The following is a 14242-nucleotide window of genomic DNA, read 5'->3' on the forward strand; positions in this document are numbered from 1 at the left end:
GACGCACAATGTCACAAGTGCATTCTAAAAATCTAACATTTACATGTTACTTAGCTTGACATTTTCCTGATTAGGTAACTAATGAGGCAGAGACTGATGGAAAAGCAGACAGGCACCAGGACCAATGCATCATTAACTGTTGCACCTTTGACCCCAGAAAGGCAAGACGTTTTGCCTAATGGGAGCTCTGGACATTCAACAGCCCTGATAACAATGCATTGAGGAACAATGGATATATTGTTTGACTGGAAAAAAAATATATACAAGACAATGCAGTTTTGTTCTTTACGATTAGATTTTCTTATATATTTATATAAATTTTATATATATATTTTTAAATTTGACAGAAAATTTTGTAAAAAGATAAAATATTTTGTTTTGTTTGATCTCCTCAATTATGTGGATTTCTAAGGGTTGTTACCTGCAGAAAATTAAAAAAACAGGCATTCACAAAGTCATTAAAGCTACACATTAATAACAATCAAACTTCTCTGCATACTCATCGGCTCTATACGTTTGTTTCTGCAGTGGTGGAATGTAACTAAGTACACTGACTCAAGTACTGTTCTGGAGTACAAATCTGAGAAAACTTGTAGTTTATTTAAATGATTGCATTTCACGCTATGCTATGACGACATCACATCAGAGAGAAACATTGTACTTTTGTAGTTGTAGCTGCATTTACGGGACAGCTACTTTACAGATGAATTCTTATTGACAAAACATATGATGATCTTATGAAATATGATGCACTATTTTAGGTTAAACTGCCTAAAACGTAACTATCAGTATGCATTATACAATAGTAGAAATTAGCTCCACCTTAATCAACTACAACAGTAAAATAAAAGTATACATTAAAGCATCATGATATATAATAGCGAAACAGTACTTTTACTCAAGTGACATTCTCAACGCAGGACTTTTACTTGTAAAAGCGTTTCCTTATATTGCAGTATTGTTACTACCACAGTTTAAATGTAAAACACATGGACTGTTTATTTTTTGTAAACTGCTGCTCCTGATAATCTTAGTGCTCATCCCTCTCATGAAGAACAGCGCTGGATAATCCCAGAAACGTGTAGTTGAACATAATCTGACATGGATGGAAACTGAACACATGTATTTGGATGCTCTCTTCTCTTTCTCAGCACTGGTGCAGGTTACTAGCACAACCGATCCCAGTCTGACGTTACCTGCGTTGCCATGGTAACCCTTCCCCAAAAAAAGAATTTATTTCAGGAAGCAACCCATCGGCAACAACCTGTGCCTCTCTTTCTGTCTGTTTGGCTCTCTCTCTCGCCTCTTCCTCCGTCAGCATTCTACTCTCATGCCCTCTTTACTCCTTCCACTATATGTATAAAGGCATATGCTACTTTTTCTATATGTCAGCAAATATATATATATATATATATATATATATATATATATATATATATATATATATATAAATAGATAGATAGATAAGTTTCCTTTCCTCCTTTCTCTAGTCTCATCACAGTCTGTCCATACTCAGCCGCTGGGTTAGTTCATTTGCAGCTACAACCAGAGGAAATGGTGCATCAAGCACCTTCACCACACTGTTATCTGTACTCATGGTGGGAGCTGCGTGTGTGTGTGTGTGTGGGGTGCGCACAAGAGAGCGCAAACATATGAAAAATCTGCGCCCATGCACGTGTGTGTATTTTACGTGCATTAGAAAGTGCAATTGTGTGCTTTTGTGTGTGTGTGTGTGTGTGCGCACGGGAGCCCGCATGTGTAACCGTTTGTGCCAATTATTTCATTACCAGCTGACAGATTTCTCTTTCCACTATTACTGCTCCCCTAGCCACAGGCACCGGCAGAAGCCTCGGCGTAAACACACACACACACACACACACACACACACACACACTAGCACACAGCAACTAGTTCAAGTCCATCAATTAAGGAGGCAATTTGCTCAAGTGGTTCCACCTGGGCCAAAAGGCAGGTGGGTGGCTATGCTCTGTTTACCTATCAGACACTATTAAGGGTGAGATGTCACTGGTTTTTACTTCTGCCCTGCCTCCATGATCTCAGTTCTGCCTTTTTGTCTGCCTGCAAGTGAAATGGGGCTGTGTATTATATGTGTGTGTGTGACCAAGCAATTATGTCAAGTCCTCAGAGGATAACTGGAATGTACTGTATCTGTCAATGTGTGGCAACCAAATGAAAGACGATGAAAACATTTTGTGGATGTGGGGCGTGTGTGTGTGTCTTTAAGCATGTTACATGTCAGGTTATCAAGCCGCTGACATGTGGAAGAAGTGGAAGATGCTTTTTCCATTCACTCACATCTCCATCTTTGACAAGGTTGCGTCAGTGAACCATCGATGTGTGTGTGTGTGTTATTTTTGTGGCGTGTGCTCCGATGTGGACTGTGTGTGGCCTCTGCAGCAATATTTCATCCTCTCCAGAGTCCCATAAGAACCTACCGCACTCTGTGTGTGTGTGTGTACCAGTGACCCTTTGTGGCCGTATATGCATTTGTATCTGTGTCTGCATCTGCACATCTACACATGTTCATGAACAAGAGTGTGTGATCGGAATGTATGTCGAAACTTCACACACACACACACCCCTACACACACTCACGTAATCTGTTTGATAAATCAAACTAGGAGCTACAGGAATTTGCTTTGCAATGTACAAAAGCAAACACCAGATAGTGCGTACAGTCTGTCAAGCTCCGGTGTATATTTGAGTGTGTTGTCTTCGCATACGTATTTGTATATGTCGCAACAACTCCGCATGTTAACTTGACGCGCACAGACGTCTGTGGCCGCTGCGTTTCTCTGCACAAAGAGTGAGGCTGCGTGTTTGCGTGCCCACCTCATCGTACAGATGGAGAGCTCCGTGGGCACATGCAGGAGGCTAATCGCACCAACAGGACCTACATGTCAATGTTTCCTCCTTCTGCTGTTCGATTTAAGCAAGGGCATTCCATTTCCTGCATCCCACAAGCCCCATTTCCTTTCAACTCATTGGATGTGGTATTATCCTTGGGCTTATGTGGCAGTGCAGAAGGTATAATTTATTGTCTGTTCAGCAAGGCAAATGTGCAAGCCTGGCATATTTCATTTGCTGAATACATATCATTATTAAAATGTGATTCTTTTTTTTTTTTTTCACCTTTTTTTTGTGTTTCACACTGCGTGGTGAAATACTATCGAAGGGTACATCTGATTCATGCCTTTTACTGTGAATTTCTTGGTGATAATAACCTCTAAAATATGGAATACACTGAAAGGGCAGAAACGACTCGCCAAGTCAATATTATGAACAGGAAACAATGTGTGGCAGAGTCAGATCACGTCAATGCACATCAAGGCAGATATAGAAACATTCTCACTTCACTGCATTACTTCTCAGATGATGAAACACCTGGTTTGAAAATGCAGTGACCCACATGCCCCAATATATGTAACTCTATTCAACCTCAAACAGACAGCTTGCTTAGCACCCATCGCAGTGAATCTGGCATAACTTGTCAATTATTGTGTACACTGTTTGTATACAATGGTGTTACTTTTAAGTGAAGAATGTGGCTTTAAAAATTCCCTAGCGGCAGCACTGCAAAGAAACACCTACGGAAGAAAGCTTTCTGTATTCATGAGTTTGGTTCTAACAGTCCCTGCAGGTACAATAATGAAGTTCCTCTCCCCCATGTGGAATGGACCGTAATGATTATGATGAAGCAGAATCGCCGGCTGTCCCCCCCCCCCTCCAGCTGTTGTATCGACAGAGCTGTAAACATAAGCATAAGACTATATGTAGCAATGATGTAACTGGAATAAAATGGCTATTAAAGGTTCCGTGTTTTAAATTTCATGCGCCACAGATTCTGCTTTTCAAACTATACCTCACAACTTCATAACAAACCAAAGGGGGGGGGGGGGGGGGGGGAAGAGGAGGTTCCAATGAGTAAACGAGATAAAACATTGCAATCATTTGAATAATGTTATTCAAGCAACCTGTTGGATTACAATCTGACACTGTGATGCTCGCCAGCCACGTCAATTATTGTCAACGATGATCACCATAAGTGCAGCAAACGCGTCCGGTTATCTCGCTTTGTTGCATGACTAACATCCATGTCAGCACCTCTCCACCTCTGCACGCTGTAATGGCATTAGAAGATAAACGGGTGGCACCACTCGTTATGACCCGTAATGTTATGGCTCGTCTTTTACAGTGAGCTAAACCCATTTTCTCTCACTGCGTCGGGACGAGATTAGGAATTGGAACCCCACAAGCAATCTATTCAAGGGTGCAACGAGCTAAGGGGATGTGACGTGCCAATGTTTTTTAGTGATTTTCATTATGTGTCATTCTATTCTAATTCATTTTCAATTGGGCCATAAGAGTTGCCGCTGTAAGCGGTACAAAAGGCCGGGACGAGCAAAGAGGGATCTTGTTTAGCTGCAAGACATCCTGAGAAAGAAAATAATGATCTTTATGAAATTGCTTTAGACACAATCTGACAGCCGAAACAAAGCGAGTGGCTGGCCTTGTTCGAATCGATAAAGCCTCCATTCGTTTTCTAAAGAGTAACATGCAATTTGTTTCGGTGGAGAAGCATAGCATCGGTAATATTCAGCCCCTTTGACACAGAAAGCTAATGCACTATAGCCAACCTAATGTAAGATTAAACCTACATTTCTGTCGGATGGAAATGGAAAAAAACACTCCGAACGCACCGGATCCATAAAGCATGACCAAAGCCTGTTATCGCAGGTACCACATTTGCGTCACAATGCCCAGGGCCGAGCTTTTGTCAAGACAGAAAAAAACCCAGCATCTAAATCCGTTCAAATGACTGTGAGCTCACGCACAAAGAAGATCAAACTTCTTAAGTAGGTATTGATCAGCCAGATGAACTGACACACACAGCGATTGATCGAACGGTGGGGATGACCTCTCCCTACCTTTGACAAGAGCAGGAAATCACAAATTGAAACCTCAGAAGGGTAAGCACACTTCTCACCCATCATTTCCTCGAGAATGTGCGGATGCATCACACTCAAGCACCCTGGTGGGTCACAGAATCAATAGTATGGTGAGTGAGTTTATGAATAAAATGCACAGAGGCTCAGATCCCTTAAATCAGCACTCTGTGAGCTTGATGAATACACTGTAAAGCTTAGGTTTGATCATCCGAGGGGGTGGGCCGATCTCGTTGAGAGATGGTCATGATGGACATGTTGCCAATGTTGCAAGAATGGGCCCAGAGGAATCCGCCCAGAGGAGGAAAACGCTGATCTGAGAGGATCTTTCTCCCACCAGCTGACAAGCCGATAGACAAATGGCCTCGCAAGTCTCGAACATCTCAAACTACTGGCCCTCCTCTCTCTTGTCCTACTCCTCAGTGTGTGTGTGTGTGTGTGTCGTCTGCCAAAACACTCCTCCTCCTCCATCCAATCTTGTGTATATTTGTGTGTACATGGCTAATTAATAGAGCCGAGCTCTATCGCAGTGACCAAAACACATTCCCTGGCTACCGCATAAGGCTTTAATTAAAGATACAGCCGCAGTTATTAAAATCACTCAATTCTTAACGCATTTCCTCATCCAGGAGCAATCTGCACCAGCTCGCTGGTCTTGTGCCACAATTTAATGCACGTGTTACATATTTTATCAGCAGCATCTGTATTACGTTAATGCGCCCGATGATGTAAAGGCGAAGCATCGAGTGTCCTTGCTGATTCAAGGTTTTACAGAGTAGCTCAATTCTGTGTCTTCAAGCGTGGATTGGTAGGCCCTCGGGGAGTTTTAGACGGCACTTCATGGGTGGGAGGGCAGGAATGAAGTATGTTAGGTCGATGTCTTTCTGACATCACTATTTCCAAAGGCCAATGACACCCCCCAGTAAAAACTGGAACCTGGAGACAGGATCCTCACATCCATCCATCCATTTTCCTCCGCTTATCCGGGGTCGGGTCGCGGTGGCAGCAGGCCAAGCAGGCTGACCCAGACCTCCCTCTCACCGGCAACATGTTCCAGCTCATTCTGGGGGATCCCGAGGCGTTCCCAGGCCAGCTGGGAGATGTAATCTCTCCAGCGTGTTCTGGGTCTTCCCCGGGGTCTCTTCCCAGTTGGACGTGCCTGGAAAACCTCCAGTGGGAGGCGTCCAGGAGGCATCTTAATTAGATGCCCGAACCACGTCAGCTGACTCCTTTCGACGCGAAGGAGTAGCGGCTCGACTCCAAGCTCCCTCCTGATGACCGAGCTCCTTACCCTATCTCTAAGGCTGAGCCCGGCCACCCTACGGAGGAAGCTCATTTCGGCCGCTTCCTCCTCACAGCCAGCTTTTCATTAAACTCCAACTACTGCCTTTTTTTTTTATTATCCCACAGCACTGCCAAAGCGCAATCAATAGGACTTTAGGAAAACTGGGTGCAATAGTGCACACTTTTTACTGTCCCACAATCAATAGGAACTGTGAAAACAGTGCAATGAGTAAATATTGGAGAGTTTGGAGTGTGGTTGAAAAAAACCACCACAGGTTTCTGCTGCAACCGTGGTTGATTCATCGAAGTGAATTAATTGACAAACCCTTTAAGTAATGAATCAATTTAGCAATTGATTAATGTGCATTACCCTAATGGGCATTGCCCTTATGGATAACAGCTGATACTGACCATTAAAGATACATTGTGCTCAATTCAAATCAGTTTACAGCCGATTACACGCGGAGGAGCGCTCTGCTTACCTTTGTGTACCATCGCTGCGAGGGATTCGACATCGCTGAGGATTTGCCAAGTAAAACACAGTGATTGTGACATTGCTTCTGTATGCTGAAGGAGCATTACTGCGGCATTAAATACATGCGTATTATCTTTATGTCACTTGAGCCGAAAGCTGTGCTTCGGGGCTAAATTCCCTAAAATCCATCGTTTCCTCAGATTAATAATAGATGCTTGAAAAGGAGGAAATACTTAATGAGTCAACTCTCTAACTCAGTGCTCATACTGCAGCTCACTCAGGCCTTGACTGTAATCAAACTTCTAACAATTAAATGAAATCTTAAACGCAGGTGATGTTTGGCAAGCAAGCATGTCTTTCAACAACTGTGCGCAATGTGTACGCAGCATTCTGCTTCAGACACAATTAATATTCTGCCGGAAAAATGAAACCTCCACAGATGGCACAATGAAATTGAATAGTTGGAACGAAATCTCTGCAGTAAGAAAAAAAAAAAAAGACAGGAAAACAAGACAGTGTAGCATGAAGAAGACAACAATATCAACTGTTAGTTTAAACAACAGTTGGGTAGTATCTTACATAACCAATCGACTGTTTGGCAACTCATACTATGAATTTGCAGTTGTGGAACTAGTCCCATTCCTACAGGGAGGCTTGAAGAGACGACTGGTCACTGACAGATAATGGGGTCTCATCTTGAGGACCTGCACCTGACATAGCCATCTGACAACATTCTGTGAAATTACACAACCTAAGGACTATAGAAATATCAGTTTTTCAGGGAAAACTCACTAACGCTAACCAATAAATAGTGACAGACAGCAGCTACTAGGGAGTGCAGACACGACGTGCCTTCCTTTCTAAACTCTGTGACGGGGGCTTCCCTTTCTCCGCGGGCCACGTACGTGCACGACACCAAGCGTTTGCCACTGCTTGACCCAAATCTGCCTGCGGCTGCCCCGAGCAGAGCTCAAACGCCACAGAATTCTATTCTGATCCATATCTTTTCTTCACAAAGACGATCGCCCCGGACCACCGTTCTGTCTGTGGTAAAGGAAACTGATTTTGGTCGCCTGATGTCAGGCGCAGTGTATGAACACACATATCTCTGTCACTTTGGCCCATTATGGCTCACCGCATGCGGTTTTACCTGTGGATCAATAACTGCAGTTGTCAGGCAGACTGGTGGTTTGTTCAGGGGGGGGGGGAGGCAGAGGACGTTACGAGGCCACTGGGTTGTGCAGACACAAGCCTTTATGAATGAATAAAAATAAAATATCCAACGGTACTCCAATTCGACTCGTCATTGCAACAGAGACGTTTTAGGCAATGTGCCTGTCTTTGAAGTGTGAAACAGCAATGGTGTCTACTAGCAAATTGGGTACAGTTAAAAGGAAGTTCAGTAGCAGGATTTACCAGGGACTCTCTTCATAATACCACGTCTGAAAGTGCAGGCTTATTTGAAATCCACTTTAAATCAAAATGTGTCTTTTCAAGCCTTTATTCTCTGATACTAGAAAGAAATTTTCCAAAAGAAAGCTACTGAAACTGATTTTTTGACTCACAACATGTCCATTGGTAATGGCCTTACTTCAACCCACGGTGCCGTGTATATCAAGAAGCAGATACAGATCATTCATTGAAAGTGATTCAATTTATCTCCTCTATAGCTGAGGGCCTTGAAATGTCCTCATGATTTACAGCACTTAAGGAGATAATCGAGATAAAAGGGTTCTAATATTTTGACAATATCAGAAATACATCTCTGAATCTTGCCTGATGCTGGTTTTCACATACCCTACTGCAGTTTGAAAGAAGCAGCTTGTCCTAACTTTGCCAATGATTCACTCATAGTTAGCTTGTTTTTTTGGAATGGACACACTTCATTATTTTACCTCATCCTGTGCTAGGAAAAGATTGCCCTGGATTCAGCAGAGAATTCCACACATACCAAGAAACGATTCCGTGAAGCTGTCAGACTCTCTATTGCCATGTGACAAATATCTCGGCCAATGAAGAGCAAAATGGGATTTGCTCCATTGCTTGAATTATTGAAGTGGACAGTCTGAGAAATTCATGACGCAAAATTCATCCACATTCCCTATGCATAATGTTTTAATATGTTTTCCATTCCCAATCCACCCTCTCCGTATCCACATTTCTCATTGCACAAGGTCCCCGTGTCACATTATCCAAGAGCACTGACACAATGAGGTGTGCGACTCCCAGAAATACATTGGCTGGCGTGTTCGGCTATCTAACTGGGTAGATGCTAGAATGTACCCACCGAATGTGGTTAGGTTTTAGGCATGATGAGTGCGAGAAGTATATCACGGTGAGCCAATCAGGGGCAGAGTAGGACGTTTGGTGAGCAAATTCTAGCATCTACCATCTATCGGGCTGGCAGAGGGGGTGATATATTGTTTCTTCAGGAGCATCCCCCTTGCCAAAATCGCCACCCTTCATCTGTTGCTGGCTTGCACTTCCACTTTTACTGGTATGATAATACAATAATAAAAAGATGATGCGCTGTTTACAGGCTACCTTTAGGTAACACACCACCTGCATACACATCTGCACCACCAAGAATAACACACAGGCATGCAAACACAGATACAGCCGATCAATCTGTGGTATGATAGAGGGTGAGACTAAAAATACATCATTCCTCTCCCTTTTGTTCTGTATATGTTATTCCAATTGGAGAGGCTTGTGTTGCATAACCCCAGTGTTCTTATGAAGGAATGTGTAAGAGAAGATTTAAAGGGGTCTGTTCTCTTTAAGGCCCCTTGCTCATGCCTTTCATTACTCTCATCCCCAAAAGATTGTCGCTAATGCAGTCTTTGAATTCATTTTATCTGTTCGTATTATTAGCCCTCACAGCTGGCTTTGACCTTGGCCATTCTTGTAGCCTGAAGTGAGCATATTCTCAAACCCCCCCTTTTGTGCCTCTCTCCCTCCATCTCTCTCTAGTAGATTTTTAAAAAAAAAAGGACCTTATGAGCTATAACGAACTTTGATTGCATCTTCTCGCCAACCGAAAGACCAGCAGATATTCTGACTCAAGTATATGAACAGCGGGGGGAAATGCAGGCTTAGGGGAAAAAAAACACCTCGGCGTAAAAAGCACAACATGATACGGACGAAAGAACTCTGCAGTCAAGGTCAAAAATATTGCCTTGCCAGTCAACAAGCTCAACAATGCTGATGGCCTGAATCTAATGAGAGTCCCTCGCATTAACACAGCCATGAGCAGCACTTTTTTTCTTTTTTTTTGGTTAGGTGGCCACACAATCCTCTTTTTGACCTCTGTGCAAAAGGCTAGCATGCCAGAGTAAATTAAAACTCCAAAGGAAGGCTTTAGGACATGTGCCAGCAGAAAATCCTGAACTCCCCTCTTGTCTCCCATTTTGGCTGACAGACAAGGTTTTTTCCCTCCTCCCCCCCCCTTCAGTATGGCTGAACATTCTCCTACCCAGCAGTACTCACCACAGTGAGGAGAGAGTGTTTGCCACTGCTTGACCTGAATATTTGCCCAGGGCCGGAGGCATGGAGGGGATGGCAGGCCATTCCAAGCCATGCTTCTGGGAACGCGGCACAAAGAAAACCCATGACAGTTCTTAAGTGCCAAACACACTCTATTCACCCAGGGGTATACAAAGGGGATATTAAGTGCAGTTTTTTTTTACCAGGTTCATACAGTACAGCAGTTCCTGGGTGATACCATTTGACTTCCATAAGGAGTTTGAGCAGTAAGTGTACCCAACCTCCGTGTGACGATCTCCCAGCAGGTATGATGCACATCTACTCTGCTAAATTATTGGTTGAATTCATGATTTGTTGCACACCAAAGCATCAGGGTGGATTTTGGTTCCTTGTGATCGTCAGAGTCAATAAATCACATGTCATTCATTCAGCTGAATGTCAGTAAATGCAGCTCAAATAATTATCCCCCCAAAACAGCGGAACCACTTGTCACAATGCAGCCATGTCCGCAGGCTGTGGTTGTCCATACATACAGCATGGGCACGATTGCGACAGACAGTGAAGCCCCGAGCCTGGCTGTGATGTGTGTGTGTGAATGATGATTGATATTTATGCCGGCTTCAACATAAACGGGACAGAAAACACAATAGAAGGTAAATGGAACGAGATTAGAAGCGCTTGACCTCAATGTTACCCTAAAGCTAGACTCTAGTGCCATCTATTGAAAACGTTTACAGCGAATCAGTATTCCATACAAGCAGTGAGCTGCTGATTGTAATAGTTTTTTTTTCTTCTCCTGCACAGCTTGAACTCATTTCTCCAACTTATCAAAATTGATCAATCGATCATCCTCTGCCCGATGACTTGTTGATAAGGAAAATTGCCGGTGAGGAAAATCCCGATAGCATATATGCCTCATGCAAATCAATCTGCGTTAGGTGTTGTTTGGATTTGATTTTTATTTGACAGAGACCAATAGAAAAAGCCGACGTTTTATTGCGATTGCACCGGAGCCGCACGGACACACTCCGCATTGGATTTGCTGTTGCGGAAAACTTCATATAAACTACATGGAAGGCGATGGCGCATTGGATCAGTGTAAAGGTGACATGCAATTTCGGTTGGAGTTCGGAGTGAGTACCTTCTTTGAGCAGGCGGGAGTGAATGAGGAGAAGGAGAAAGCAGCAGATCGCTGCTCCGGTCAGTGCCCACGCAACTCTGAGCAGCTGCATCCTGGCGTAGGAAGGTCTGTGGCGGACCGAGACAGCCGTGCAGCGGGAGAGACACACTCCACCTCAGCTCACAGACACGCGCTGACTCATATTCTGTTGGCCAGGGAATTCGGGATTCGTCCCTTTCATGCGAAATCCTCACTTGATAGTCCGGTGTGGATGTGATAAAGAAGGCTGAGATTCCGTATAACAACAACAACAACTAAAAAGATGCGCTCTTGATTCAGCGCCGGTGCGTCAGAGTGGCTCCAAACACCAGGGCGATTAACCCCCAATCGAGGTCTGACGGGCTGACATTTTCCCCCACACCACTTCTCCTTCTTCTTCCCCTTCGGTTTCTTCAATGATCGGTCGTCGGCTCCGCCGGCGCCTCGCGCACGACAGGTTCGGAAGAGCGGGCTGCGCCCCTTGGTGCTTCTCGGTCTTCGAGTGCGCACGGCGGTCCACGGCGATGCGGCGCGCAGATGATGATCACCGCTCTCCGCTGCATGTTACGAACATCTCTCCCACTGCTGGGGAGGCAGAGGCAAACACTGTCAACCAAGTCGCCTTGCAGCCGCTCGCTCTCTCTCTCTCTCTCTCTCTCTCTCTCGCTCTCTCTCTCTCTCTCGTATTCCCTCCCTTTCCCTCCCTCTCTGTCGTGCTGTCGGTCTCCGGGTTCTCCACTATATTGCTCCGTTGTTCCGTCCGTTTCCCTCTCTCTCTGCCGCGGTCCCCCCCCCCCCTCTCTTTTCCCCTTGATTCAGTCAAATGCAACTCTTGCCATTTACGCACGAGAACTTCCAGTTGTATGCGTCTTCGGGATAATCCCTGTTCTTCTTCATGTGCGCGTCATACCTCTTCAAAACATTTTGTTCCAAAATACTCTGTTTGGCAATCCCCCAATTGACTCTTCTTTGAAGGCAAATAAAATCAACCGGAGCAAAGACCTCGCTGCGCAGGTTCTTTCTCTCTAGTTTGCTCTCCCATCAGATTATGATGATCAAAACAGTTGCAGGCGTGAATGCCGGTACATCTCTCCCCCTCCCTCTATCCCTGTGTGTGTTCCTCATACAAAGATCGACTGTTTTTTTTTTTTTTTTAATCTCTGTTTAGCTCCAGGTTACGTCATAACTCCCCCAAATAATCTCCTCCAGATACAAAGCACGAGATAGTGCTGCTGTGAAAGGATGGTTCCACTGATAAATAAAAGCGAGCCAACAGCGGGCTGCAGGTGATCATCAAGTCAATCTTAGCAAGAGTGCTTTATGTGCAAGTGTAAATCCCATTTTTATGAATTTGAACTTTCATTCAAGAAATCTACAATAAAAAGTCTGATTTTAGGTGGATTTCCTACACCTCATCCCTAAATGTTGCATACAAAATGAATAGTGTGCTGATGAAATGCCTCCATTTGGCCTCCTGGTTATTGAAACAAGCAATCGTCTTTGGGTAGCCAAGCCTGAGGCTCATTTTCCAAGAATATTCAACGCCCCCTCAAACCTATTACACATGTAGCCTAACATGTCATCATATTACAAACATAAAGAATTGACGCCGTTGCTAATTCTTTAAAAGCCTCTTCTGCTCAGTTAATTGTGTTTGAGAAAAATTGATCTTGATTCTAAGTGAAAGCAATAGCACTGGAGGAGAACCAATATTGAGTGGCAAAACAATAGCTTGTGTAATCCCCCCCCCCCCCCCCCCCCCCCCCCTCCGTTCTCCCCTCCCACTGAGCGTCTAACGGAGCCATTGTTTCCTTTTTATGTTAAGTCTCACATGACGTGGGATATTCATTCAGTCAGTAAGAGACTGGTCAGTTTGCACACAATAACCCATACGGCCGCGCAAGTGATTAAGCATCATGTGAAAGCGGCGTTTCCTCCATGTGCCACTTGTGAGTTTTGTCCGGCGCCAGTGTGTTCATAATTGAATCAGAACGGCATGCTTGGAAGACTGACGGTGCCACTCAAACAAGAAAAAAACTGTCATTGCAGTGTCAATAAGGTTTGTCCCTGCAGCGACGAGCACTAATTAGCTGATAACAGTCTCTGCTGGCTGCCATTGCGTGCCAGACTGTGTATGTGTTTTGTGTGCACGCTTTGGCTGTCTATGTTTGTTTGCATGCCACTATGTGTGTGTGATGGAGAGGGCCTTTTTTCTTATCTCTTTCCTGACACCTCCCTGCCTCCTCTCTCCATTGCTGTGATCCATCCGTTTACTGCATGGAAAGCAATTAACAGAGACTTGACCTCTACAAGGATTTGGGGAGGGAAGACTGTATGTGTGTGTGTGTGTGTGTGTGTGTGTGTGTGTGTGTGTGTGTGTGTGTACATCTAACATTATCATCTGCTGAGCCTACATGTATACTTCAATATTCACTGGAGGAGCAGCGACCTAAATATAACTCTGTGCATGTGCATAAAGCCTAATTAGGAAACAGTTGGAAACAGCGAGACAGGAATGATACAGTTTGGTATGCCAGTGGAACCAATTACAATGATTCACAAGGTTTCCACCTTTAAGCTCTTCTGACATATCGACTGATGCACTTGAACCTGTAAAATAGTCCCAAAGCACCCAAACCATATGTACAAAGTTTGTAACGTAATTGTTTTTCACACCACTTTAAGGTGACAACAGTGATTTCTGTAACTCAGTGGAAATATTTATAACATGAAAAGAGTGCCGCTTTGTAGCTTCTACACCTGCCAGTAATTAGGCGTTTCTGTTAAGTTAGGCCTATCTATGAAGTAGAAATGTGTGGATCAACCTTCGCTTCACTCGGCACGTAACGACCTCACACAAAGCAGTCCACC

General features: G+C 44.2%; 1 protein-coding gene across 1 annotated transcript in view; it reads right to left on the reverse strand.

The window, feature by feature from the left end:
- The window catches only part of LOC142970853 (chemokine-like protein TAFA-5), a 73556-nt gene extending 62112 nt beyond the window's left edge, over positions 1–11444 (reverse strand). The window contains exon 1 of the mRNA XM_076111296.1: positions 11354–11444. Coding sequence (XP_075967411.1) covers positions 11354–11444 — 91 coding nt within the window. The remainder of the gene's footprint in view (positions 1–11353) is intronic.
- Between the last annotated feature and the right edge of the window lie 2798 nt (positions 11445–14242).

This window comes from Anarhichas minor, unplaced genomic scaffold, assembly GCF_050575085.1.
Source record: "Anarhichas minor isolate MPS153535 unplaced genomic scaffold, ASM5057508v1 ptg000045l, whole genome shotgun sequence".
NCBI lineage: Eukaryota > Metazoa > Chordata > Actinopteri > Perciformes > Anarhichadidae > Anarhichas > Anarhichas minor.